This window comes from Lissotriton helveticus, chromosome 12 (assembly GCF_964261635.1).
Source record: "Lissotriton helveticus chromosome 12, aLisHel1.1, whole genome shotgun sequence".
Lineage (NCBI taxonomy): Eukaryota > Metazoa > Chordata > Amphibia > Caudata > Salamandridae > Lissotriton > Lissotriton helveticus.
In genome coordinates, this window is record NC_136073.1 from 728,832,296 (window position 1) to 728,857,229 (window position 24,934).

The 24,934-nt window shown below is 43.8% G+C and overlaps 1 protein-coding gene across 1 annotated transcript in view; it reads right to left on the bottom strand.

The window, feature by feature from the left end:
* Positions 1-24,934, bottom strand: part of ITGA10 (integrin subunit alpha 10) — a 456,216-nt gene that overhangs the window by 79,263 nt on the left and 352,019 nt on the right. The window contains exon 17 of the mRNA XM_078670796.1: positions 2,071-2,213. Within this exon, the coding sequence (XP_078526922.1) occupies positions 2,071-2,213 (143 nt within the window). The remainder of the gene's footprint in view (positions 1-2,070; positions 2,214-24,934) is intronic.

Here is a 24,934-nt window from a genome sequence, read left to right on the forward strand (position 1 = left end):
GGGAGTTTTACGCGTATTGTCCAAAGGGTGCTAATACTGAATCTTGGAATACAGGTTACCTGTATATGTTCCATGTTAATACTGTAAACATAAGTGGAAAAGTTGTGCCCTAACGCTTCCCGCCCGCACAAAGACGCCATGGTAAACCAGTTATACATTATGTTTTCCACTGTGGCACCCAAAATAGCAGACTTGGAAAGCTTGAGGGTTATTTAATTGCAGAGAAAGTCCACAAGAAAGAAAGGTGCACTCTAAGTGAGGTCAGTCGGGAAGCGAACGTTATCCAAAAATCTTCTCTTTATTTATGTAGTTTGGTTAACACAGGCACACAGCCAATGCATTTCGTTCCTTCGTGCCACTTCATCAGGGCTTCTTTGTACTGTATCAGGACGTGTGTAGCCTAAATGCAACACTGATGTCCATTAGTGTGCAACGTTTCCAAATAGGATAGTCTCCAATGTATGATCCAATGAGTTCTCAAATGTAGTTCATTCCTTCAAACCGTCAATGTTCAAAGCGTATATCATCATACGAACATTATACCTTGGTTCTCCTGGATTCGTATAAAAATTATGTGTGTCCACAAGTGTAGGAAACTCCAGGACGCGCGCAGTCGTCCTCTGTTCTGAACACAGGACTATGAGAAAGGCATATGTAGATGATATTCCTTGTAAAATATATGAAAGGATAATCACCCGTATTATCCTTTCATCGGTCACCATGCCATCTGGGACCTTTTACTAAAAATGGGAGGACGTGTGGGGGCACCGTGGTTAACATGCCATTTGGGACCTTCATTTGTCAATATAGCTAAATACTGAGCTTTAAGGATTTTTGAAAGCCCTGGGGCTCTCTGGTGCATTTGCTATTTAGGACCCTCTATATATTTTACAAGGAATATCATCTACATATGCCTTTGTCATAGTCCTGTGTTCAGAACAGAGGACGACTGCGCACGTCCAGAAGTTTCCTATACTTGTGGACACACATAATTTTGTATACAAATCCAGGGCAACCAAGGTATAATGTTTGTATAATGATATATGCTTTGAACATTGACGGTTTGAAGGAGTGAACTACATTTGAGATCTTATTGGATCATAAATTAGGAGACTATCTTATTTGGAGACGTTGCACACTGATGGACATCGGTGTTGCATTTAGGCTACACACATCCTGATACACTACAAAGAAGCCCTGACGAAGTTCCCGTGGCACTAGGGAACGAAACGCGTTGGCTGTGTGTCGGTTTTAACCAAACTACATAAATAAAGAGAAGATTTTTAGATAACGTTCGCTTCCCGACTGACCTCACTTAGAGCGCACCTTCCTTTCTTGTGAACTTTCTCTGTAATTGAAATCTCGCAGCAGCGAATGCTGGAAGTGGTTGCACTTGTGCAAAAATATATGAAACTGGTAGGACTTAATGTGCTTGACCTTGGTCTGCTGCTGTATGCTCTTTAGTGTTTTGTAATCCTAGGGTAATTTAATTACTTAAGGATGAAAATACAACTATTGGTGGTTTGTGTGCCACATGATTACAGAAATTGAAGAAGAGTGGATTTAGGCTTGAGTGGGTTTCTTGTTTTGATTTATATGTCTTTAGTTTTTGAAAGGCACAACTGGATGTGAAATTTGATGGACATCTGATTTAGTTCCTAAACAAAGTTTTAAACTCAAGATGCATCAAAGTTTATTTGTTTAACATTGAAAAATATCACTCTAGAAGAATCATTTGCATTTTTTGAACATGTTCTTACATTAATAAATGTTGCTTTTATCATCTTGAAGAAATTTCAATCTTACATTTACCCATCTGTGATAATTGCATAAGCCGGTGAGGGCCGGGTGCTGCGGTTGGGGCTGTTGGATTTGTTCTAGGCCCTATTTGAAAAAAGACCACCTAACCTCTTCGTAGCAGCTTGAGAAAAATGTGTGCTAAGTCAGGTAGGCGTAAAAATTAAAAACATTATTTTACAAGTAAATCACAGCGCAGATGAAAAAAATGGTTGGTTGGGAGAAAATCAAAGAGCAGACACAACATATCTGAGATGTTGGCAAGGTGCTTACAATCAGATGGAAGTCCAGGCTCTGGCAGGTGACTTTGCCCACCGTGACTAGGATCCTTCTCTGCAGAACCTTCTGGGATGCTTTATCAAACATTGCTCTGGGGGTGAACCTCTTGTCGTCCAAGGAGGCATTGTACCGTATGGCTGTGTGGATAAGGAATCAAAGACAAAGGTTGAACAGAGAAACCTCCCGATATCATTAGGGATCTTACCAAACGCTATATAGATATGTACATCAAAATCATTTCATTGGTTAAGAAAACTGTTTAATATCCATGCAGATACTAATACTAATAAAGTACAGACTGTATGTCAGTAGCCCATCCAAAATGACCCCCATGTTTGAAGGAAAATGCACTTGAGAAGAAAAGACATCCTCCCCAATGTTCTGAATTATAGAGAGCTTTAATAGAGGCGTTCTCAATAATTCTTTCCATAGGGTAACTAAAATACTTAGATACCCAAGTATTTGAATGGAACTCACATCACCAATAGTCATTCCTTAATTTATTGTGTCCTTTTGCTCTTCTGCCTCACCTTCTTCATGGCTATTTTCATTGCCTAAGGATAGAGCGCTCAGTGATGAAAACTAGCATTCAGCTCTTAGAACTTGTCCTCATTTTATAAGATTAAAATAAAAGTGCACACATGTTGACGTTTTGCAAAAATGGTAACTATGACTGTTCATACAAGTTTGTAAAGTTTGCAATCTTGAATTGGTGCAGTGTTGTTGTTGAAGTATAAACATGTTTCAACAAACTGTTGAAAATGTATTCATCTGCATCAGGATACGTTGTATTTACTATCTGTGTTGAGCATAATCTTGCAACTCGGCCTTTCAATACCTTTTTTCCTCTTCAAGCTACTGGATGCTTCAAAATGTCAACACAATTTTGTAATGTATCCTGATTCCTCTAATTTGAAAGAGGTAATGGCTTTCATTGCAATTTATTTATCTTTCATGCAGTACTTATACACTTTCTTGAAACATCTCAAAGACATCTTAAAAAAACAGATTAGATTGCATAGGATGTATAACATTTTAAAGTAAAAATAAATGTGTGCATTTCACTCGCATCACGATTTGTAGCATTTCGTTGCTTCTTCATAATAAATACCTTGATGCACTGGTATTTTACATTACTTAATTAGAGCAGCCTTGCAATGCAGCCAGATGTGTTCCTATTTATAAATGGGTACGCCTATATCATTCTGGCATCGCTTAAGTGTAGACATAAGGCAGAAATTAAATGGGGTGTTAAACTACATTCACAGCTCCAGAAACTGGACAACAAAATACCTTCTGGTGTGTCCACTGAACACAACTTCCTGTCAAGGGAAAAAGAGGAAGTGACGAACATTAATGAGGACTATGCTGCATACCTGTGACACACTATAAGTAATACTATAGGTAGTATAGATAGTACTGTGATTACTATGAGTAACAAACAATCTAGATTCAAGTGGTTATACTGATTAGACTGATTGGATTATTTTACTGTGGTCTTTGATAGAAAGTAGGAGTCTCAGGGGTCCCAAACATGCTGGCAGCAATGGACATTCGAGGATGGATCAGTGAGTGGGCAGGTTAGAAGCAGACCCATGCAAGGCATGTACTAAAACACTCTCCATGTACTGTTAGGCCTAGATATCACAACGCTTACACCAGGCAACCCTCAATTCGATGCAGTATACCACATGTATAACTTTACATTGGGCTAGGGTGTCATGCAGTATATCTAGATATAGGGCACAAACTTTGGGATGAACTGCCCTTCGAAGTAGACAATAGACACTACTTCCTGTTGTAGGAGCAAAGAGTGTGAAAGGGGGTCAACTGTGCACTTCAGTGCTGAGCAGCACAGAATGGTTTGAAACAATCTGCTAACACCAGATGGGGGCTTCTCTCTGGCCCCTCCACCCAATAAAGGTTAGATTACTTGGGGACAATCTTTTAAACTCCGTTGGCAGATGGAAAAGTGGTGTGCGGTGGTGGACTCCATGCACTTTATAGCATTGGAATTCATTAACATTGGGATGCAGATTAACATTTTAATGCTATGCACTCTGGTTTGGACCACTGGGAGTGGCATGTATTGTAATAGGACTTCATAAAGGCATGGTGCTGCTTCACTACGAGAAAACAGCCAGGCTATGCCAGCCACTGCCCAACTGCACAGTAGTGATGTCCTCACACACCACATGTGATGTGCCGCGATAGTACTGAGGCATTGCCATGTGCACCAAGAGTTACTCGAAAAGATGAGATCTTTCCAATAAGCAATGCATATTATTCAGAAGTATAACTTCAATCTGGCCATCCTAGAAAACAAATTGCCAATCAATCAAGGAGACTTGTACCTGCTGGAAATTTAGTACAATTTGAGAAGAAAAAGCAATCTAGCTTTAATCCATTTAATGCTACCTGCCAGGCTGAATGCGTGTTTTGTAGATTCTTGTAGAAAAGGACACCATGAAAATGTCGAGAACTTATGACCAAGGAAAGATTAGCTGTCAAACAGAAAAAACAGCTGAGCAAAGCTGGACAAGAGAACAGGCAATGGAAACACTCAATTGAAAATTACAGGTGTGGGAAAAGAGACATTATAGGAGACCTGGGGATCTCCATCAAACAAGGATTGGAAGGAGACAAAAAGAGACCATGATAAAGGAGAGACGTTCAATTCTTACTCTCATACCCTTTTGATTGAAAGTGTCCAGCTGGTGGACTAAAATGCAACCGAGATGCCAAAGAGAATAATTTTGAGGTGGGTTGTAACTCCCCAGGAATCTATAGAAGACAAGAGACAAGGACAGGTCTTCTTGGCAATATTCAAGAGAAGAAGTGTATGCTCTCCTTCAGTTCCTTAAGAGGTTTATCCTTCGAAGTCCATAAGCCGGGAGGTGTGGGATGGAGGATGCGGGAGAGGGTGTTGGAGAAGTCACCCTGCACATTTGTGTACTGTAGTCTAACATCGAAACAGAACGTTGGAGTGGTCACTATATCGCAACCCAAAATATTGAGGAGGGAAGGGCACACAGGTAGGCATAGATTTATTATTCCTAATTCCACATCTATGCACCTTGAAGACATATATCATCACAGTACATAAATATGGAGTTAGGTATAGAAAACCTGTACATACTTACCTGTCGATATTTTGGGTTTAGATATTCTGATGACGAGATTGTGACCTCTTGCGATTCCTGTTTTGGTATTGAGAACCAAGAAAAACCAAAGGTGGTGATGGACGGAGCGTTGACAATACAAACACTCACCCCCAGTCAACTGATCTGGGTTTAATCCATCACCGTTCTTTAGCTCACTCCGCCACCCCAGTTCAGACATGGCCATATGCAAACTAGTCTGACCCTGTGCCTCATGGGAACAGTCCAGCCCGAACTGCCAAGCCATGTCTTCCCTGGACCGGAATCAAGCTTCCCAGGACCGGTTTCTGGCATTACAGCCGTCTTCAGCCGGACTTGCTTGACTCCAGTGGCAAAGTGAGCAAGGGACTCACGTCTGAGCATACCCTGCCAACTTAGGGCGAACAAAGAAAAACCAAAGGTGGTGATGGACGGAGCGTTGACAATACAAACACTCACCCCCAGTCAACTGATCTGGGTTTAATCCATCACCGTTCTTTAGCTCACTCCGCCACCCCAGTTCAGACATGGCCATATGCAAATCAGTCTGACCCTGTGCCTCATGGGAACAGTCCTGCCCGAACTGCCAAGCCATGTCTTTCCTGGACCGGAATCAAGCTTCCCAGGACCGGTTTCTGGCATTACAGCCATCTTCAGCCGGGCTTGCTTGACTCCAGTGGCAAAGTGAGCAAGGGACTCACGTCTGAGCATACCCTGCCAACTTAGGGCGAACAAAGAAAAACCAAAGGTGGTGATGGACGGAGCGTTGACAATACAAACACTCACCCCCAGTCAACTGATCTGGGTTTAATCCATCACCGTTCTTTAGCTCACTCCGCCACCCCAGTTCAGACATGGCCATATGCAAATCAGTCTGACCCTGTGCCTCATGGGAACAGTCCTGCCCGAACTGCCAAGCCATGTCTTTCCTGGACCGGAATCAAGCTTCCCAGGACCGGTTTCTGGCATTACAGCCATCTTCAGCCGGGCTTGCTTGACTCCAGTGGCAAAGTGAGCAAGGGACTCACGTCTGAGCATACCCTGCCAACTTAGGGCGAACAAAGAAAAACCAAAGGTGGTGATGGACGGAGCGTTGACAATACAAACACTCACCCCCAGTCAACTGATCTGGGTTTAATCCATCACCGTTCTTTAGCTCACTCCGCCACCCCAGTTCAGACATGGCCATATGCAAATCAGTCTGACCCTGTGCCTCATGGGAACAGTCCAGCCCGAACTGCCAGTCCAGGGAAGGCATGGCTTGGCAGGGTATGCTCAGACGTGAGTCCCTTGCTCACTTTGCCACTGGATTCAAGCAAGCCGGGCTGAAGACGGCTGTAATGCCAGAAACCGGTCCTCGGAAGCTTGTTTCCGGTCCAGGGAAGGCATGGCTTGGCAGTTCGGGCTGGACTGTTCCCATGAGGCACAGGGTCAGACTGATTTGCATATAGCCATGTCTGAACTGGGGTGGCAGAGTGGGCTAAAGAACGGTGATGGATCAAACCCAGATCTTTTGACTGGGTGTGAGTGTTTGATTGGTTCAGATGCTCCGTCCATCACCACCCCCTTTTGTACCGCTTTGGCCGCCATAAGTGTGGCAGGGTATGCTCAGACGTGAGTCCCTTGCTTACTTTGCCACTGGATTCAAGCAAGCCGGGCTGAAGACGGCTGTAATGCCAGAAACCGGTCCTCGGAAGCTTGTTTCCGGTCCAGGGAAGGCATGGCTTGGCAGTTCGGGCTGGACTGTTCCCATGAGGCTCAGGGTCAGACTGATTTGCGTATAGCCATGTCTGAACTGGGGTGGCAGAGTGGGCTAAAGAACGGTGATGGATCAAACCCAGATCTTTTGACTGGGTGTGAGTGTTTGATTGGTTCAGATGCTCCGTCCATCACCACCCCCTTTTGTACTGCTTTGGCCGCCATAAGTGTGGCAGGGTATGCTCAGACGTGAGTCCCTTGCTCTCTTTGCCACTGGATTCAAGCAAGCCGGGCTGAAGACGGCTGTAATGCCAGAAACCGGTCCTCGGAAGCTTGTTTCCGGTCCAGGGAAGGCATGGCTTGGCAGTTCGGGCTGGACTGTTCCCATGAGGCTCAGGGTCAGACTGATTTGCGTATAGCCATGTCTGAACTGGGGTGGCAGAGTGGGCTAAAGAACGGTGATGGATCAAACCCAGATCTTTTGACTGGGTGTGAGTGTTTGATTGGTTCAGATGCTCCGTCCATCACCACCCCCTTTTGTACTGCTTTGGCCGCCATAAGTGTGGCAGGGTATGCTCAGACGTGAGTCCCTTGCTCTCTTTGCCACTGGATTCAAGCAAGCCGGGCTGAAGACGGCTGTAATGCCAGAAACCGGTCCTCGGAAGCTTGTTTCCGGTCCAGGGAAGGCATGGCTTGGCAGTTTGGGCTGGACTGTTCCCATGAGGCACAGGGTCAGACTGATTTGCATATAGCCATGTCTGAACTGGGGTGGCAGAGTGGGCTAAAGAATGGTGATGGATCAAACCCAGATCTTTTGACTGGGTGTGAGTGTTTGATTGGTTGAGATGCTCCGTCCATCACCACCCCCTTTTGTACCGCTTTGGCCGCCATAAGTGTGGCAGGGTATGCTCAGACTTGAGTCCCTTGCTCACTTTGCCACTGGATTCAAGCAACCGGGCTAAAGACGGCTGTAATGCCAGAAAACGGTCCTCGGAAGCTTGTTTCCGGTCCAGGGAAGGCATGGCTTGGCAGTTCGGACTGGACTGTTCCCATGAGGCACAGGGTCAGACTGATTTGCATATAGCCATGTCTGAACTGGGGTGGCAGAGTGGGCTAAAGAACGGTGATGGATCAAACCCATATCTTTTGACTGGGTGTGAGTGTTTGATTGGTTCAGATGCTCCGTCCATCACCACCCCCTTTTGTACCGCTTTGGTATTGAGAACCCACACTACATCCATGAGCTGCCGTTTATCGTTACTTAACTTAGTATGTTTAGTTGAATTTCAAAAAGTTTAGAAGACAAATCCATGAGATGCATAGAGGGATTCTTCCCAAGTCTAATGTTTAAAGACAAAATAATGATTGCTGAGGGGCATGTTATGGATGTACCTATGAATCTGCTTGCTTGGTTTCCAGATGGCAGAAAACACTTGCTTCATTATTGCGGTACATGACAGTTGACCACTCGCACTTCATGGGTGTCAATATACAAGCGTACACAAGACAAGAAAGGGGCACAATCCGGTGTACCAGATGTTGAATCATTCACTGCAAGCAAACGACAAAGATAAGTCCCATGCAGATGAATACTAGAGCTGTATAATGGACCACCATGACCCTTCCTCAGTGTCGCTGGAAATGATTATTGAACATCACATTGCAGATGCACCACTGATGGAGCTGCAGAGTTCAGCAGTATAATATTGCTCATTACCTCACGCATTAACCCAAGCTGGGTGTACGCAGAAGTAGCCGATACATTGCCTTCAATGACTACCAAGCCCTGCTCTTGATACAGGACGAAATCCGAATGAATGTGTGCATGAGTGTGTAGAAGAATCAGAAAGAAAGTGACTCTCTGTTTTGACATTATAGGAAAATCTGGATATGAAGCTGAATCCCATCAAGACGAGGGGGCAAAAGTTTTAGGAATCGGGAGAATGGATTTGGGTGCTTGTACATCAAGAGCAAAAGAAGACATTTGATTCTCATTATGAGTAAGTACTCAGCATCTCTACTAAATACAAAGAGTGTTCAGATGACTCAGAAGAGCTGATACAGAAATACGTCACACTGAAAGCCACATTAGTTCCAGAACTTGAAGACAACGGTCTAGACCCGGGAGGGATCCAACTCACAGTCCACCTACTGAACAAGACAATCAATTGAAGCCCAAGACCAACATTCAAGGCAGAGACCAGGAGAAGCCAGCGTCTAATCAAATGGATCAAATATACTCAAAATGTTGATAAACAGGAGGGCTTTTCTAACAGGGAGGGGTAGACATGTCATGAGATCAAATTAGCATATTTATTTAGGGGGAATTTATAAAGCGCTAACAAACTCTCCAAAAGGAGTCTCATGGCACTAGATGTATTGTCCGGAGCTACACTTTTACGTTGCACAGATATTGCTTTCCCCAGGTCTTTTTCTTTGTCGATGCCTGCCTGAGCAGACCAAATGTAGGCTGAGCTCGAGCAGGATAGCATGTAGGACAGCATGTAAGTGTCCATGTTTTTGTTTGAGGGGTCTTTTCTTGGATGTTGCTTTCTTGGCTGCTAAGGAGCCCTCTTCCATCTACCCGTTATGTTCCTAATGCACTATTCCACGCCCAGACGCAGGACACTATGACCGACTGACAAGGCTGAGGCGGGTTTCTATCATAGCTTGGAAGTCTCAGAAACCAACATTAGATGATTCGCTGCTGCTTATCATGTGTTGCAAGAGTAATGGTCTCATTTAGTCAGACCTTGTGTATAGCAGCAGGCAAATGGGAACTTATTGGATGAAATCAACCAGGGCGGCAGTCAAACTCGTTTCTTGCCCTAGCAGGTAGAGCAAAGTCACATTTAATCGATAGACAAAGCTCCCCCATTACAGACCACAAACATTTTGTCTATGCCTTTATGACTAAAGGGTGGGTGGTTCAGTCAGTGTGGGATTCTCATGATACGAATATCATCTATAGCTTGCTAAAATTCACTTATAAAGAGGCCAAGGAGTTTATGGTTCAGTTTTTTGTTAAATGTTGGGTTGTAATTGGGACGGAGCACCAAGTTGCAGAGATGCCATGGACGCGGTGATACTGATGACTGCAGTTACTATTGGGACACATGACCTTCTGGCGCAGGATTTCCTTATTAGTGGTTCGCAGGTACGAAGGACTACAGCAACCACTTGGTCTGGTGTGACCAACAAGCGAGGTGAAGACTGGTTTCCCCAGCAGCCCTGATGAAGTTGCCGCAATTGAGTAGGCAACTAAACATGTTGGCCTTTCATTGTTAAATGGCCAAGCATACGCCATTATTTTAATTTGTGGACCCTCACAGCACCCATTAAAATTATGTTCTGCAAGTGAGTTGTTCCCTATTTTAACTTTGAGGATCACATTTCTTTTCAAGGGGACCAGTTGGGCACTGACTGACATTTGCACTGATAGTGCTCCTGTATACACTTTCACTGATTTTCTTTCTTTGATTTCTCATCTCAGAGGAATTTGATTTTACACATTTCTATCTTTATCCGGTCAAGAAAGTTACTGATGATGATAATGTGGGCACACTGGCGAGTACCTTCCAGCAGCCCCCCTTGGAGATACTAACGTGAGGTACTTTCTGACCTTTCTCACACTTTTTCCACATGAGGTCACAATTCTTTTGTGGAACGCGGTACCCACTGCACACAACAAAATAAGAATATCAAAACGATGTCACTGTAGACACTTGTGAACTTCAATTTAAAGCTTGAACAGAAAAAAACACAATGTCTTTTTGTTTGATGGAAGAGTTTAGGTCTTCATTTAATTCCTTCAGCAAGCCAGCCGACACGTGTTTCGTTGTGATGGAATATAAATTCCGCTACTCCTCAGGGCTGTAAAGTAGAAACACTAGAAATGTAGGTCGCTCCGCCGCTGATAATTCCGACCCGGCAGGGCCCAAGACTTGGAGTGGTGTTATGTCAGGATTATAGAAATACAGGTCCAATATGGGAAACTGATATGGGTTCCCAAACATCTTACATCAAGCGTCAAATTAGACGAGCGGTGGAGCCCTGGTTAGCTCATTCGTATTTAAAAGCAGAGCCAGTGACTCGTGTTGTATGGTCCATTACCAGGAACACGTTGACTCGCAGGATCACTATCTGCATTGCTGTTCAATACTAGCAGCTTCGTCAAATGAGGGTTTACTCGCTCTCAGATTTTACTCTTAAACCAGCCTGCGGGACCATACAACACGTATTGTGTGCAGTGGGTACCGCATTGCATATTACAGTGTGTGGGTTTCCCATCACACATTCTGGGGGTTATAGGGCTTATCCCCTCACCCATTTGCACCACACCTCAACCTTTTATCCTCTGACATTCTTTGCATTCAGAACTAAGCAGAGTGCCCAGCATTTCCCCTTAATCCAAAAACCCTCTTTTGTATATTTCACAAATCTTTGTGGGTATACATTTCCTATAAAAGCTTGTATGGAATGTGGTACATTGACGTTTTATGTTGAAGTTGAACAGTGGGACTAACAGGTTGGTGGCAGTGAATCTGACCTGTGAGTGAAGTTTTATGATTGAAATCACCCCCGATGTCTCATAAATACAGTTAGCTGTTCTGGGTTAGTCGGGTCTTCTTGTGTTTATACATTGCTGAGTGGGGGTGCGACCTGACTGCTTACCCCCTGGGGCTCCTTTTTGTGATTTTGGGTTGTAATTGAGACCAATGTAGTTGCCATTTTGAATCTGCCTTAGCGGGTCCACTTAGGAAGTTTAGCGTACTTCATCTCTGATCCCAGAAATAGCGGGATATAGTATGGATAAACAGAAATTGGTACACACAATGTTAAGGGCCCTGGCAGTGCTTTTCAGATACTGTACTGTATTTGCTGAACTACTTGAGGGAGCAGTGTTTAAATATTTTAAACACTCAGGAGTCTCCTTTAGACACCAACAAATTAGATAAGCCTAAGCTCCATCGTGGATAGGTCAGGTAGGTTTCCACAATTCCCACTTGATTATGGAGTTGCTACACATGCCAACGGGTGTAGCCTGAGGCAGAAGGGCTATAAGGCTATTAAAAAATTCCACCCACTAAGGGTAGAATGTTCTAAATTAAAAAGGGAGAAACATGTTCTAATTCTAATTAGAACATTGGAATGCTGAGAGCTCCATTGAAGACAATGGATTAGTTCCGGGCCTAGGCTTGTATGAGCCTGGAGGTCCAACATTACAGATGTTTGTCTTTCTGTTTCTCCCTTTTTAATTTAGAACAGTCTACCCTTTGTGGGTGGAATCTTCCAATAGCCTTATAGCTCTTCTGCCTCGGACTATACCGGTTGTTAAAGGCCCTCTCCCTTGTTCGGCAGCGGGCTATAAGGCTATAGTAAAGGCTGATAATTATCAGTGATGTTACTTTACACGCTCCCTTTCTGGAATTAATGCATTTAAAATGGATTTGAGGCCTAAATATAAAACCTACCCAGATGGTAAAAATAGAGCATAAAGCTTTGGCCAGTCTCATAGTAAGAGCTTTTAACTGTGGGTGGAGGCACAAGAATTTAATGGATTGTTTACCATATTGACAGTGCCGGCTCTTGGGAGGAGGAAGGGGGCTGGTGTTTCCCAAATGTGTTTTTTTCACATGACTGCTCAAACAGTTTCCCTGAAATGCTCTGTAACACATGAAAATATATGGCATGGAAAGTGAAGAAATCCAGGTTTGCAGCTCTGCTTGATATAGCAATGATTTCCAGCCTCCTGTAGCAATCCATATTAAAGGCTGCCCGTGCTGGACTGCACCTTAAAATATTGTTATAAATTACAAGGCAGACATAAAAATCTGTTACCTCCTCTGTTCTTGCCCATATGCCTATCGCAAGCCTTCAGACCACAAAGTCCTCCATGTTTGAGGTTCCAGAATAAACACTGAAGTGTCAATGCGAGGGTATGGTTTGCTGGTGGTGGAGGCGATCAATGTGGGCTTATATTTATACGGAAAACAGACTTTAACCCATCAATGGCTGTTTCCTGTGCATCATTGCTACTACCTGCTAATGTCTCTATTGCTAATTTCTCCATGTCAGATATTTTGATTACATTGTAACATAAATTACAAAAAACTGTCTAGTCCATCAGAAAATTGGGTAATGGATCCCTGTGGTATGCAGCTGGCATCACTTAGACTAATTCTGTTGATATTCATATAGGCTGACATTTCTCCTACAATACTCACAAAATCATGAAGACTCACAGAGACAAGGAGCAGATTAATTTCCTTCAAGTATTAAAGCCCCTACTTCCGCCAGGTAATTTCTGCTTTATTGTTCAAGCTTTCCTGGAGGAAATGCTGCCTGGAATGGTATATTTGAACCTACACTGCTCTCTCTCCAAGAGGCTCTCCAACCTTTAGCCACCCTCAAGACATGAACACACCATCCCAACTTCACTCACCATTATGGACTCACCCAACCAGGTTTCATGCGATTTAATGAATCCGAGATTAAAAATGGGTCAGAAGGATCAAGTTTAAAACTGATGTGTATTTGTAAAGACTTCCAAATCCCTTTTCAAATGTGCCCGATATCTTTCTTGTAGTTGTGAAAATTGATCCAATATTGGCTAGGGAATGTTAATTGATCCCTAATGCGGCAATATTGAGTGTTGAGTCTCTAGTCTTAATAAAGAGAATTGTGTTCTGTTGGAGTTGCCACCATATTAAGTAAGCTGGAGCTTTCAGGATCTCCACCTTCAATAAATGATTGATGGCATTCTGTTAAGTACCTTGCTCTGAAACCATCTATACAAGGAGAGTTTTGCCTTAAAATGTCTCTATTCTTTTTTTATGTCTCTGAAATATATTGTGCTTTAGTTATAGGAAATGTGAATCTTTTCACTTAATAATAATAATAATAATAATAATAATCTTTATTTGGATAAAAGAAAATATCCTTAAAAGCATTTCAAAATAAAAGAAAATATCCTTAAAAGCATTTCACAATAGATCAGCAGGTCAGCATTGTAATATGAAATTCCGGAACATATTTTGCAACAGTTAATCAATAAAATGTGAATCTTTTATAATTTTCTATTTGGTTCAATCTGATACACGCCTATTTCTCCATTGGAATTACACCCTGCTATGTAATACAAGCAAAGAAATAATAGGTCAGGCCATTTCTAGAAACAAAGATACACATTGTGTTATGCAAGATATCCAAAATGGCCGGCTCCAGTTGAAGCGCTCCGACCACCTGGCACCCGAACCCGGGCTGCCTGATGTCAGCCAAATAGGGGCATAGTCACTGAGATGCATGGGGCTCGATCGTTTGCCTCGCCGTGAGATCATCTGCCTGGAAGGTGTCCTGGCTGACACAAGAAAACTCGGAGTCGGCCGGGTCCTAGTCTGCGTTCTGTCCATAACTGTGATGCGGTGCCAGAGCCTCTGTTTTGCTGACCCGTATCCACCACCTCGTGAACCTGCGGGCCTTGACACTGTCTAGCATGGTCCTCTGCTTATCATACACACCCTTTCCTCAGCCTGATTTATGTAGGCGGAGAGTAAGCACCATCTTGAGGACTGTTTCTCGACTTCCCCGAGTGAGTAGCTGTTCCCTGGGGCCTTCAGTAAAAGTGGCCACCTGGATCCCTCGCAATCACCTGGTCAGGACACTAGTTGTGTTATGTAGAGGCCGCTGAACTTGGTACTCAGAATATAGGGGTCAATAAGACATTTTTGAGTGTCCTGTCCTGGTGTAACTTGCCATTTGGCCTACACAGGCAGTGAATCCGGTTAGCCCTGAAACAATTTGTTGTATAAGCCCTGTGGAGGTTTTCGCATCCCTGCCTCCTCGGTCCTATTTGACCTCACCCCAGTTGCTATCCTGGATGTCAAAGGGGAAGGCAACACGTCAGCTCCTTTTCCCAGACATTGTGGCTGACTAGTCAAAGCAACCTCCGGGGATAAGTTTTGACGTGCGCAGTTTGTTGATTTCGCTCTATGCGGATGACATAACGCTATATATTCACAAATCCGAGCGTAACCTTGACATTGTGTTGCGTGAGTTCATTAAATTCGGCGGGCTATCTGGAGTGCACATAAATTGGGCAAAATTAGTAATATTTCCCTTAACCGACAACACCAAAGGGATGACCTTGGAATTCCTGTTAAAATGGGAGCAAGATTAAGTGAAGTATCTGGGCGTCTGGATTAGACGAGACCTACAAGACCTCTGGAATTTTAATTTTGGGCAGGCTATGGTCTGGCTGGAGGAAAAGGTAGCATTATGGTCTAAACTTCCACTCTCACTGGTGGGTAAAATTGCACTAGTCAAAATGATAATCTTGCCTAAATTTTTATATCTTTTCATGAATTTGCCACTGATACTCACTAGCCCGTTTTTTAAGTCACTGCAATCTCTATTGGTCTCTTTGGTTTGGGCGAATGGTCAGGCTAGGGTGTCTTGGGCCCTTTTGCCGCTACCAACGGCTCAGGGGGTTTGGGCGCGCCAGCCATGAAATTGTACGCATTATGTGCGCAGGCGCAATTCCTGCATAATTGGGTGCATCCAACGCCATTCCAGCCCCATGTGGCGGCGGACGCGGTGGCACCTGTCCCTCTTACGGTCGCTATCTATCAATCATATAAGCGGCCTGGGGATGACATTGACACGTCTGAGACCCTGCGGTGGGCTTGGGATGGCCTGCGAAGGAGGACGGGCGCAAGGGTTTTGTACGCCCCCTCTATTCCACTTGCGCAAAATCCTATGCTGTCCAATGTAACAGATGAGTTAAGTGATAGGGTTGCACAGAAGATGACTTTACATACTTTTGCTGATTTATACCCTGAGGAAATGCTCAGGGGACCTCCGGTCGCAGAGGAAGGCCAGACAGTGGCCTTTGGTGAGGCCTTTTTGTATCACAAACTTCGGGCCGCATGCAAGGCACTACATAGTGACTTCCCCTCCCAGCAAGCCCCGCTAAATGCTCTGGAAAACCTCTTGCAGTCACCATCTTCACGTAAGCTTATTACCAGACTATACACGTCCTTGCAAAAAGACGCCCCTCTGACTACGTCTAGCGCCTGTCATAAATGGTCTGCTGAGATGCCTTCCCCCTTGACTGATGACCAGTGGTCATATTGTTGTGCCCAGATGACTGACCTGACCAAAAGATTATACCATCACCTCCAATTTTTTAAGAAATTATTACTATTATGAGGAAATAAACGAAAATAAATGCGTTTATCCTAGCCATCAATTTTGACTGTTTTAATTTTTCATTATTCATCATATTGCAATAAATTCCAAAAAAGAACACATAGTCTACTGAACAGACAATCACATTATGTGCAATCTCTTAAACAATAATGCGACAAACATTTCATCAAAAATAGAACATTTACAATACTGTCAAAAAAAAGACAAATATAATGACATTCAATCACTCAGATAAAAAACAAACAGTTGTAATATGTGATATAGAATCACTTTTACACATATAAACAATGCATCATGTTCCTGAAGTGCAATGACAAGTTTATACAAAAACTCCTATTATACAAAGATCACCAAGGATCAACCTATACTTAATATAGTGGCCGACGCGTTTCAAGTCCTGTTTTTTTGTATTGCCGGTTGAGTTATTCACTTTGAATTGACATGAGGCGTCGATAAATGATCCCCAAATCGGCAGAGATTTGAACACGTTAAAGTCGTGGCTTCCTGACTGAATTAAAATCGACTTTAGTATTTTGCGAACCTATGCGCCACGACCCCTGTCATATAACTTGAAGTCTTGAGACCAGTACGCCCGAAAGAATACTTTAAAGAGTGGCGGGCACTGCATGATTTTACATCGTAAAGCCTTAAATTGCGCTGGTGAAGGCCAGGTAGCCAGTTGGCCTTTATGGAAAAACTCATCCAGCCCTGATGAGAGTCCGGCAATACAAAAAACCAGGACTTGAAACGCGTCGGCCACTATATTAAGTATAGGTTGATCCTTGGTGATCTTTGTATAATAGGAGTTTTTGTATAAACTTGTCATTGCACTTCAGGAACATGATGCATTGTTTATATGTGTAAAAGTGATTCTATTTCACATATTACAACTGTTTGGTTTTTATCTGAGTGATTGAATGTCATTATATTTGTCTTTTTTTTGACAGTATTGTAAATGTTCTATTTTTGATGATATGTTTGTCGCATTATTGTTTAAGAGATTGCACATAATGTGATTGTCTGTTCAGTAGACTATGTGTTCTTTTTTGGAATTTATTGCAATAGGATGAATAATGAAAAATTAAAACAGTCAAAATTGATGGCTAGGATAAACGCATTTATTTTCGTTTATTTCCTCATAATAGTAATAATTTCTTAAAAAATTGGAGGTGATGGTATAATCTTTTGTTCTTGTTAATAGGCCCTACCTTCCCTCCCTGAGTCCTTTGGGCCAAACCCCTTCTTTGTATAAACAGATGACTGACCTGTTACCCAACTATAATCTCAGATTAATTAATTTCAAATTTCTACACCGCTACTACAGGACACCCATTAGCCTCCACAGAATGGGATTGAGAGAGTATGACTGTTGCTGGCGCTGTGGGGCAGCTGCCGCCACTTTTTTACACATGGCATGGGCCTGTCCGCCCATCACTGAATACTGGTATGCGATATTTGAAGCCATAAACCAAATTTTGGGGCTGTCAGTATCTCCATCCTCGCTACTGGCCCTGTTAGGCTATGTGAAATTCACGCATGTTAAAAAGCGAAAACTGCATGCACTACTATTGCTCTTTTTGGGAACTGGTGCTGCCTGCCTCTAGGCCTAAGGACATATGGGGGTCCTTTATTGACTGGGCTCAGGAAAGGTCAGGTGCATCTGGCGGTGAAATCGATCCTGTTAACGATGCTGATTCACACTGAAGGTTATATATTGGCCGAGGCCAATGTCAATGATATTGTGCTATGTTTTGATATTTTGTAAGCACTATATGATAGCAGTCATCTACTGTAGGTTCCTTGGGCGATGGCCTTGTATCTACTTGTCAATGCATGTGTTCTCTCTTTATTGTGGTGTACAATGCTGATGTATGGAAATGCTCTTGGCACCTGCTTTTTCGTGTCCTCCTGGTCTTTCTTTTCGGTATGGTCAATGCACTGTTCCCTTTTTTTCCTTTTTGTCTGTCTTTGGGTATCTTTTTTTTTATGACATGTATTTATATTATTTGGAAAATCAATAAAGAAATACAATTTAAAAAGTCACTTTAAGGGTAGACTTTATGAGGGACTCAGAGGTGCAGAAACGAAAGGCTTGGGAGAAACAGGCACAATTGGAAGGAGAGGTGCGCAACCTGACTGGGCAATACACGAGTCACCCTACTACGTCATAGTTTCTACATCCACTGGAGACCTCTAAATATGACTTAAACTCCTATTTTACAACAAAGGCTGAATGTGCGATGATGTGCCTTAGGTGGTGCCACTACGAGCAAGGGTTAAAGGCTGGCAGTCTCTTAGCAGTACAACTGCGTCAACTGGAGGCCCTTGAAGGGCCGACCATGTCCGGGTGATGGATGAGCAGGAAGCGCGGATCTTCGACAGCCGGTCAACTCAGGAGCTCAGACCGACCGGAGGAAAACAACAACCGCGGAGAGCCGAGCGCTCCTGCACCTCTCCAGGCTCCGTGCTCCTCCACCACCAACAGCTCAGCACCCGGGCGGGCGCCATTTTCTGCATGGAAGCTCCGGAGCTCACCAGGTCAGTTCGGGGGCAAACTATGGGACTATTAGACCACCAAGAGCCTGCTTTTAGCTGCCGCTGAGCCAACCACGCACAACCCCACCACCCACAGTGTGTTTAAATGGGCTCTGGTGAGAGGCCCCCTCCTCCTTCCCTTTAAACTTTGTTTTAGACTTTGCTGCCTCCCGTTCTGCGATCAGCTGCCTTGGCGCCTGTGGTCTTTCTTCCCTGACCCCTGGTCTCCGGATTGAACTCCTCTGCCCCAGCTCCTCATGGACGATGAGGCTGTGACTTTGCTGCGGACTGCCTTTCTCCCCCCGGACATGCTGGCTATGGCAGTTCCTCTTCCTGGACTTTCGGACTTGGACCTTTATGCTCCCCGCCATTTTCTTTTTATGACTCGCTTCTTCTTCTACCTTTCACCTCCGCCATTTTAGCGATCTCTGACCTCCCCCTCTGTCCTAGCGACCTTTCTATTGTCTCCCCTGTTGCCTCTGACACACTCTTCACTGTCTTACTCAGTACTATCTGCTTCCCTCTCTCGTTTGTCTCACTTTCCTGCCCTTCTCTGTCCCTCCCTTGGTGCTGTGACTGCATCCCCCTCCGACCCCACTAAATGGAACTCTGCTTTTCTGTATATAGAGATAACTCTAATCACTAGTATATGCAGTAGACCTTTGTACTCTACTATTCCTATGTCACTCTTAGAGTATACCCATTCATATCCCTTCCTTATGTATATAGAGATAACTCTAATCACTAGTATATGCAGTAGACCTTTGTACTATCTACCATTCCTATGTGACTCTTAGAGTATATCCATTCATATTCCTTCCCTATGTACATAGAGATAACTCTAATCACTATTATATGCAGCAGACCGTTGTGCTATCTACCATTCCCATGTGTCTCTTAGAGTATATCCATTTGTATTCCATTTCTATGTATATAGAGATAACTCTAATCACCAGTATATGCAGTAGACCTTTTTAGGTCGAGCGACCTAGCATTGAGCGGGAGCGAGATATAAAGGGGCTTAAACAGAGGTTTAACTAGCTGGCGATTTGGTGCTGTGCCCGTGCGCTTTTAGGTCAATGCGCAAGCGCATTGACCTAAAATGCGCGTGCACAGCATCAAATCGTCAGCCATCTGTTGCCCAGCTTGGTGCCGCTCCACCCCCTGCGGCATTAAAGGCTTTCACGGCCGGCCGGCCGTGCTTTCAGTTTGCCGCTCCACCCCCTGCGGCATCAAAGGCTTATACGGCCGGCCGACCGTGCTTTCAGTGTCAGGAGCCTGCATTGTTTTCACGGCCGGCCTCCGGCCGTTATTCGCATTTCTCCCAGTGCTGCCTTGTTATTGCCTTACAATGTTCAGATCTCTTCCAGGCTCCATTAAATATGTGCACGTGACATGTCTTTGAGGTGCTGAGAATGTCAGATATCCGCGGATTCCACTACACTGCACTGAGGGGAGCTCTGTACATATAATGTATGTTTATACATATCTTCACATTCTCCGAAACCTCACTGCGCATCAAACCTCTTTCAAGCATCACAGCATCAAGTCATACACGTCACTGTGTTAAGCCCCGGAAATAATCTTTAACATATGTATTGAGTTGGATTCATTTTGCATAAAATAAACTGTGCACTACATAAAAAACGTTTTACATCGTAATTGTATTTATTCTTTTATTTTTGTTATCTTTTTGTCGAAGGCTTCCGCATCACGCACCTCGGTCTGCATTCTTAAGATTTGCTTATAATGTATGTTTATACATATCTTCACATTCTCCGAAACCTCACTGCGCATCAAACCTCTTTCAAGCATCACAGCATCAAGTCATACACGTCACTGTGTTAAGCCCCGGAAATAACCTTTAACATATGTATTGAGTTGGATTCATTTTGCATAAAATAAACTGTGCACTACATAAAAAACGTTTTACATTGTAATTGTATTTATTCTTTTATTTTTGTTATCTTTTTGTCGAAGGCTCCCGCATCACGCACCTCGGTCTGCATTCTTAGGATTTGCTCCTCGGGTCTCCCCTGTGCTTAGCCCTAATGATCAACATAGAAAGCGCTTCCACAGGGACCGCCAGGCGCTGCAGCTTCTTAGACATCCCCCAACTACGTTCACATCTGAGCCCAACTGCGCCCTCTGTCTGCAGTTTCATGTCAGGTGTTTCATTCAACACGCAACGCGTTGAGACTGCAGGGCGTCACTCAAGTCCTCCTGGAGCAGAATAAGGAAAGCAACTCCAGCAATCCCCCCCCGCCCCTCCCCCAAGTAGTTTGTTTTTATTACGCTTTCTTTCGTTCTCTCCTTCCTCTTTGTCCCTTCCTCAGCCTTCCATTCATACTTCTCTCCATTCTTCATCTCTTCTTCTGTTCCTCTTCCTCTTTTACCCCCTTCATCCACCCCCTTAGTTATTACTCTCCTCTTTCATTCTTTCCTTCTTCCCTTCGTTGTTTCCTTTCTTCATCGCATCCATTCTTTCCTTCCTCCTCGCTGTCATCTTCCTCCCTTCACATACTTTCTTCCACTCCTCCCTTTTCACTTCCGTCATTCTTCCCACTCACTCTCTCCTCACCTCTTCTTTCTTCCTCATCATTCTTTTTTAGGTCTCGCTGAACCAACCCTCTCACCCTGACACACCCTCACCCTCCCTCACACATCCACCACCACATCCACCACCACCACATCCACCACATGCACCACCACCGCATCCACCACCACAACACCCACCACCACATCCACCACACCCACCACCACCACATCCACCACCACATCCACCGCATCCACCACCACCACATCCACCACCACCGCATCCACCACCACCACCGCATCCACCACCACCGCATCCACCACCACCACATCCACCACCACCGCATCCACCACCACCACCGCATCCACCACCACCGCATCCACCACCACCACATCCACATCCACCACCGCATCCACCACCACCATCACTTCCACCACCACATACACCACCACATCCACCACCACATCCACCACCACTTTCACCATATCCACCACCACATCCACCACCACTTTCACCACATACACCACCACATCCACCACCACCACCTCCACCACCACCTCCACCACCACATCCACCACCACATCCACCACCACATCCACCCCCACATCCACCCCCACATCCACCCCCACATCCACCCCCACATCCACCACCATCACCACCACATCCACCACCACATCCACCACCACCACCACCACATCCACCACCACCATATCCCCCAGATCCACCACCACCACATCTATCTGTGTGTGTTTGTGTGTGTGTGGCTGTGTGTGTGTGTAGGTGAAAATGCAATGTTCTTGGATTTTCGTCACAATAAAATACACTGAACATAATCTTCACAAAAGTTATTTACAAACGTTTAAGCTATTGCCATTATAAATTACAATACATTTTATTTAAGTATTAATTATTTACAAAATGAAAAGCCATTGTTATTTGCAATATCAATACATCTAAGTCACGTAAATACAACACACATTGCATTACAAATGCTATAGGTGTCACATTTGCAAAAGTTAAAACTATTGACATTGTAACTGACAAAGCTATTACTTTTGCTATTTTCAAAACCAACACATAAATAAAAAAAGTGTCATTTACAATACCAATTGCTCAAACTTTCCTAATGCGAGACCTATTGCATTTCCAATGCTTTTTACTATCTGCCATTCCTATGTGACTCTTAGAGTATATCCATTCGTATCCCTTCCTTTTGTATATAGAGATAACTCTAATCACTAGTATATGCAGTAGACCTTTGTACTCTCTACCATTCCTATGTGACTCTTAGAGTATATCCATTCATATCCCTTCCCTATGTATATAGAGATAACTATAATCACCAGTCTCTTCTTTGTGTGACTTTACATCTTGTACATTTGCCATTTTTTTCTGTGTGTATCTTTTATGTAACGCCTTTAATCCTAAGTCCTTATGTTTTGCAACATTCTTATTCTTATGTAAAGCGCTCTGACACCTTCGGGTAAAGTTCGCGCTATATATAATCGCATTAAATGAAAAGGAACCAGGAGGCTGGTGACACGGGGTGGAGATAGCGAACATATCTGCTCGATTCCGCGGTGGGCTGTACTGCTCGGAGGCACCTGACAATCTCCGAGGTGAACAGGCCTTTTTCGATGGCCTCCAGATGCCTACTGTGTCGGAGGACGGCCGACAGTTTTTAGAGGGGAGAAAGCAGAGGACGAGATATTGGAGGCTATCATGGACATCTCCAGTAATAAAACGCAAGGCTTCCCGGTCGAATATTGCAACTTCAGCAAGCAGCTGAAAGTGCCTCTGCTCCACACAGACTTTAAAGAGACTGAAGATACTGGCACTTTGCACCCAGAGTTTAATAGGACATTTATCAGCCTTATCCTGAAACCAGACAAAGAGACACACCCAATAGGCAAGGTGTCACCCGATATTGCTTATAAATACAGACATGAAAGTGCTTGCAAACTTCTTAGCGTTGGGCTTAAAAAGATCACCTCGAGTCGGATACATGTCTCTAAAGTGGGATTTGTGCCAGGCCACTTCTCTGGAAACCACATGCGCCTCTTGACAAATATCTAGGGGCAAGTGCTCAATGACACTGTTGACAAGATTCTATTGTCACTGCTCAGAGAGAAAGCTTTTGATTGAGTTGAGAGGTGGTACCGATACAATAAAAATGCGTAGACCTGGGATTGACACCGACTTCTTGGTGAAAGTTCGATTGGTCTATACTGACCGTATGGCATAGATTAACTGCGGAGGAAACATGACACAGGCCTTTCTTATTCATGGTGGTACCAGACAGGGATGCCCGTTATACCCACCTATTGTTTCTATTGGCTTTGGAACGCTTAATGGCTGCCTTTTTGCTTTCTCAGACAATAGTTGAATTGAGTTCATGACTCATTATGGCAGCTATGGAAACCAGTTTAAGGCACTACTATTTTAAGATCCTCACGAATTGGTACACAGGGCTATATTGATATTGAATGAGGTCTGCTGGAGATGCGCTCAAGAGGGTTGCGAACTTTAACATAAAGTGCTGTCTTGTCCTTATCGGTGTCCTTACTGGCATGATATATGGGAACTCTACATGCCACTAGCTTTGTACACTTTGTGGACTCTGCCAAGCTTGCTGTTTTTGCATGATATTTTGGATACTGAGGACAACATCTCACATTGACGGCCCTTATGGTTGCAAAGACCTCCACATTAAGACATTGGGGTTCCCCAATGGTGCCTACTTACAGAGAGTGGCTGACTGACCTTTAGATTGGCCACTTATGAAAGATGTACTTATAAGTTCCAAAACCAATAATATCGATAATGTGTAGGGCTCCTTTATTTGTCTCGGAGAACCCTAGAGTAGGTCCTGGGTGACTCCGGGCACTGGCACAGTAAGGGAGGACAGCTTCACTCAGCAAGTTAGGCATTTTGGGTGGGACTAGGACAATTTTGACACACATCTGAGAACTCTCCTGCACTTGACCAGGTCGGAAGTTGGGGAAGGTGGGAGATGGGTGCTCTAACAGTAAAGATGGACTTTATCCTCCATGTCTGTCGAGGGTGGAGGGTGCGCTTAAGTGAATACACTGTTCCCTGGGGAAGGGTTGGATGGGTAGATTGCAAGTTATGGCACCATGATTCCATGTGTCTTTGGCTTTGATCATTGTTTTACTGTTTTTTTTTTTTAAGTGGGTTATGAACTCGTTATATCCTGGAATATGAGGGGGATTTATAGGGGATGTGACAATCGACAGTGCATGTATTAAGTTCATGGACACTTTTGTTTTACCCCTTTTCTTTTTTCCTTTTGCTCCTTTTAGTCCTTGATTAAGCCTTATATGTAAGTCCTTGCTCTTTCTCGTGTGAAAGTGTGTCCGTAGTTGATACGCTGAAATTGTTTGATTTGAAATGAAAATCCAATAAAGAAATGTTTAAAAAAAGAGAAAGTATGTTGATTTTTTTTACTATTATTCTATCAACACTTTAACCTACATTTTTTTAAACTTTATTTACCAGTTTCACAGTTAAATACAATGTTATACAATACACTTTACTTTCAACTACATATTTAAAGCGAAACACATTGAAAATACCATAAATGAGAAAGAAACAAATGTATTGTTAGATTAAATACTTTGATGATGCACAAAGGGTTTTAAGTGCTTGATATCTTCCTACATTCTCTACAGTTAGTTATTTATTTGAGTGAGTAGATGCTGTATCATGCTGATAACCA